Source organism: Alexandromys fortis, unplaced genomic scaffold (assembly GCF_014885135.2).
Source record: "Alexandromys fortis isolate MF-2015 unplaced genomic scaffold, M_Fortis_MF-2015_v1.1 scaffold_375, whole genome shotgun sequence".
NCBI classification, from domain to species: Eukaryota; Metazoa; Chordata; class Mammalia; order Rodentia; family Cricetidae; genus Alexandromys; species Alexandromys fortis.
The window spans coordinates 54,322-58,849 of NW_026068279.1; the positions used below are offsets into that span (position 1 = coordinate 54,322).

At 35.1% G+C, this 4,528-nt stretch overlaps 1 protein-coding gene across 1 annotated transcript; it reads right to left on the reverse strand.

Moving 5' to 3' along the window:
• Positions 1 to 3,799: 3,799 nt before the first annotated feature.
• Positions 3,800 to 4,522, reverse strand: LOC126494733 (olfactory receptor 2D3-like; the record flags this gene model as incomplete). Its single annotated transcript, XM_050132143.1, has 1 exon — positions 3,800 to 4,522. A coding segment is annotated over one exon (723 nt), but the record flags the coding sequence as incomplete, so codon positions are not given.
• Between the last annotated feature and the right edge of the window lie 6 nt (positions 4,523 to 4,528).

Genomic DNA, 4,528 nt, shown 5'->3' on the forward strand with positions numbered 1-4,528 from the left:
ATATATAAAGAACTCAAGAAATTAGACATCAAAATACCAAACAAACCAAATTAAAAATTTGGTATAGATCTAAACAGAGAATTCACAACAGAAGAATTTCAAATGGCCAAAAAGACTTTTAAGGAATTTCTCAACATTCTTAGCCATCAGGGAAATGTAAATCAGGATTGACCTAACTCTTATGCAGACTTTTCTAGTTCCATAGCACAGCAGATTCATAGAATCTCTGCTTTTTACAATACTCTGTCTCCATTTTCATTTTGAGTTTATATTGTCTGGATTTGAATTCCTTCTTGTACTGTTTAATATATTCACTAATTTCAATGATTTTATGCTATTTTTAGATACCAATTATAGGCTAAATTTTAGATTAAATCAAGTAATACACATAAGCATAAAATAGAGTCTCTCCTTTCCAATTTTCCCTCTTTCCCTAGAATCCCACTTCCCAAGTCACCACTGTTAACCAGCTGTTCCCTGTGGACTGACCAGCCTTGCACACAAACTATTTGGCTATAGCACTATAACAATTTTCTGAGTGTCAGTAATATGGTTATTTGATCTTTTAGTTTCAACTTTGGAGGAAAGCTTCTGAGTTCAGAACATTCTGGTAATGTTAACTTCTTTTTGAATTGTAGTAATAAAAAGTGTTTTAATAGTAGACTTTTAAATCAGAATCAAATGAGTAAATCAAATAATCAACTAATTAAATTTTATAAATACACTGAAATCTTACTAGTTTTGTTTTGTAGTATTTCTGATGTTGTAGCCTTAATATTTCTCATAATAATGCAGAGTTTCCAAAAGCAAGAGACGCTGGTTAAATCTGACGCTTTGCTTCTCATTACATGGACATTAAAATTTTAGTTGTCCCTCACTGATTTTAGCCATAACTTAGAATTTTTCTGTTAACTTGCTTCTACTTTCTAGGAATAAACAAAAACAAAGAGATGCAAGAACAACTGATGAAAATATTCATAGTCCTAAGTGAAACAGTGAGTTAACCTCAGTGCCCTCTACCAACTCTTTTCTCATGTTACAATAGCAATGGTATCTAGACCTTAATCCTGCATTCATTATTTTTATGTGATTTTTTTTGGAACAGAGTCTCACTATGTAACCTTGACTTTGAACTTACTATCTATACTAGACTGGTCATGGATTTACATAGATACAAAGGTCTCTGCTTTTCAAGTGCTGGGACTCTGGGCATATGTAATGATGCTTAAATATGATCCCATTACTATAATGAGACATTATACAAATAATGAACCACTTACTATTGTCTTAAAATATTTAAATATCTTAATATTATGAGCCTTTATATCAGCACTGTTAGATAAGTAAAATTTGTGTAACCATTTTACAGCTGAGCAAAACTAAGCAAATATAAGTAATTTGCTGTAGAGTACACATCAACTGTGTAAACCAGATTGAAAGACTTACTTATTCATTTATCTCCTTGCCTACATTTGTGGTGTGTGTGTGTGTGTGTGTGTGTGTGTGNGAGAGAGAGAGAGAGAGAGAGAGAGAGAGAGAGAGAGAGAGAGAGAGAGAGAGAGAGAGAGAGACATGTATGAGAATGGTCATGTAATCCAGAGAAATTTCTGTATCTGGTGCTATAGGCAGTTGTGAGCTGACAATGAGTGTGCTGGGGAATGAGCTCATATTCTTTGGATGAACAGAAAGCATAGATAAGCCAAGATCTCAACTTTGGAGTTGATCTGTAGAGACACAATGATAGTGACTGAGTTTTGCTGCTCCTTACATCTGACAACTGTAATGTTCATTGGGTACTCACATTAGGAGAAATGCCTACAAAATAAATGCACAGTATGAATGGAAATATACATGCAAGCAGATCCCTTTAGATATCATGTAAAAATTTAAGTGCCATGGCATACCAGAGTGGAAATTCTTGATTTTCACTTAATATTCCATCATAGTTGGAAATTGCAATATTTAAAATTTTAATCAGAAGGCAAATATATCTAATATTTTTTTATTTAAGCAAATATGATTTATTCACACTTTGTGTGACTTTATTTTTGCAAACAGGGTTAAAGCTTTTATTTGTTTTACACAGGGTTTTGTGTATTCATTACTTTTTTTTTATTTTTATTGAGCTGTACATTTTTCTCTGCTCACCTCCCTTCTGATTTTAAGAAATTAGGAGTATTAAAAATTCTTCTAAAGGTATTAAAAATATTTTGTAAGTTCTAAAATTGTTAAGATGATTTTTACTGTGTATATTTTGGCACCCATTGTGATTTATGTTATGTGAATTTTTATGTGCATTATAGAGTTCAAGTGTCCTGCTAAGGTCAAGAAGAGTTTTCTAGACTTCATCCTTTGACATTATCTTCATTCCATATTCCTGTGAATTACCCCATCTTCAGATGCTTCAAAATTAGAAACTAGTTAGTTCTGTAGCACTGAATTAAAAGATCTCATCAGATGTCTTATTTTAGCTTTATATCTGGTCCCTTAAACTTACAAACACTTATGTAATTTTATCACTTATTATTCTACTAATATGCTTACTATTCAGTATAACAAATTAATAGAGTTTCAATTAAAATCAAGGCATGAAATATAACACTAGCTTCATATCTATTTCCCAAACATTATAAAGAGTACTGTGTTATAAAATGTATCTTAAAAATAAATGTAAAATATATATATAAATGACTCTAACTTCATGGGTAGAAACATAGTTTCCTGTTTGTGAACGTTTATAATTCCCTTGTTTTTATTTTGATTGGTCTTGGGTTTAGTTTTTCACAGACACTAAATACTTATTTCTTTTAATTTCTGTATTAACTGTGTAAGTTAGAAAAGACAAATTGCTTCCCTATTTCTTCTTTTTCCCTCTCTACTTCTATAGCATGAGATGGAAGATGCTTCCTTCATTTCAGTTTCCCTCTCCTCAAATTGCAATCAGATTTGCCCTTCTATTGCTTTCCTTTTCTTCAGCTCAATTTTCTTTCCATTATCTATTTAGATGCCTTTATTTTAAATGATCAATTGGATGGAACAGATTAAAGATATAAAAAATAAGAGGAAAATAGAAAAAGAATGGCATAAAAAGGAAAAATCTTGGAGAAAATTCATTGTCTCTACATCTCTGCAATGCTCACATTACCATTTCAGAAAATGCCATCTTTTTATTGATTTTTATTGAGCTCTACATTTTTCTCTACTCCACTCCCTGCTTCTCCCCTCCCACATTCAACCCTCCCCCAAGGTCCCCATGCTCCCAATCCACTCAGGAGATCTTTTTTCTACTTCCCATGTAAATTATGTAAGTCTCTTTTATTGTCCTCATTGCTGTCTAAATTCTCTGGGATTGTGGACCGTAGACTGGATTCTTTTTGTTTTATGTTTAAAAACCACCTATGAGTGAATATATTTGATAATTGTCTTTCTGTGTCTAGGTTACCTCACTCAAAATAGTGTTTTCTTGCTCCATCCATTTTCCTGCAAAATTCAAGACATCGTTATTTTTTCTGCTGTGTAGTACTCCATTGTATAAATATACCACATTATCCATTCTTCAGTTGAGGGGAATTTAGGTTGTGTCCAGGTTCTGGATATGACAAACAATGTTACTATGTACATAGTTGAGTACATGTCCTTGTGTCATCATTGAGCATCCTTTGACTATATACCCAAAAGTGGGTCTTGAGGAAGGTTATTTCCTAATTTTCGGAGAAATCACCACACTGACATCCAAAGGGGCTGTACCAGCTTGCATTCCACAAGGCAATGCAGAAGTGTTCCCTCTTCCCCACAACCTCTATCTAGAAGTTATTCTCCTGAAAGCCCCTTTAACATCCTTGTTCCTCAAGCTGTAAATGATAGGATTAAGCATGGGGGTCACTGCTGAATAGAACACTGAAATCATTTTATCCTTTTCATTCATTGTCTTGGAGTTTGGTCTCATGTAGGCAAATATTGCTGAGCCATAGAAGAGACCAACAACAATGAGGTGGGTACCGCAGGTAGAGAAGACCTTTAGCCTCCCCTCCCCAGACTGCATCTGGATCACAGTGGAAATGATGTTCCAATAGGAAATGAGGATGAGGGAGACAGGAGCTAGGAGGATTATCACACCCATTGCAAAGATGGCCATTTCTGTGCTGTAGGTGTCTGCTGAAGCCAGCTTCAGGAGGGCAGGAGGTTCACAGAAAAAGTGGTTAATGACATTGCTTCCTCGGTAAGGGAGACGCAAAGTAAAGGTGGCATCTACCATGGACACAAATGCACCACTGGCCCAGGACCCTGCAGCCAGCTGGACACATACCCAGTGTGTCATGATGGTGGAGTAGTGCAGAGGCTTACAGACAGCAACGTATCGGTCATAGGACATCACTGCCAGGAGTGCACAATCTGTACATCCAACCAGAAGTAACACAACAATCTGTGTTGTGCATCCAGCAAAAGAAATGGTCTTTTTCTTCACCAGAAAGTGGACAAGCACCTGGGGAACTGTGGTGGTAAAAAAGCAGAGATCCGCAAAGGACAG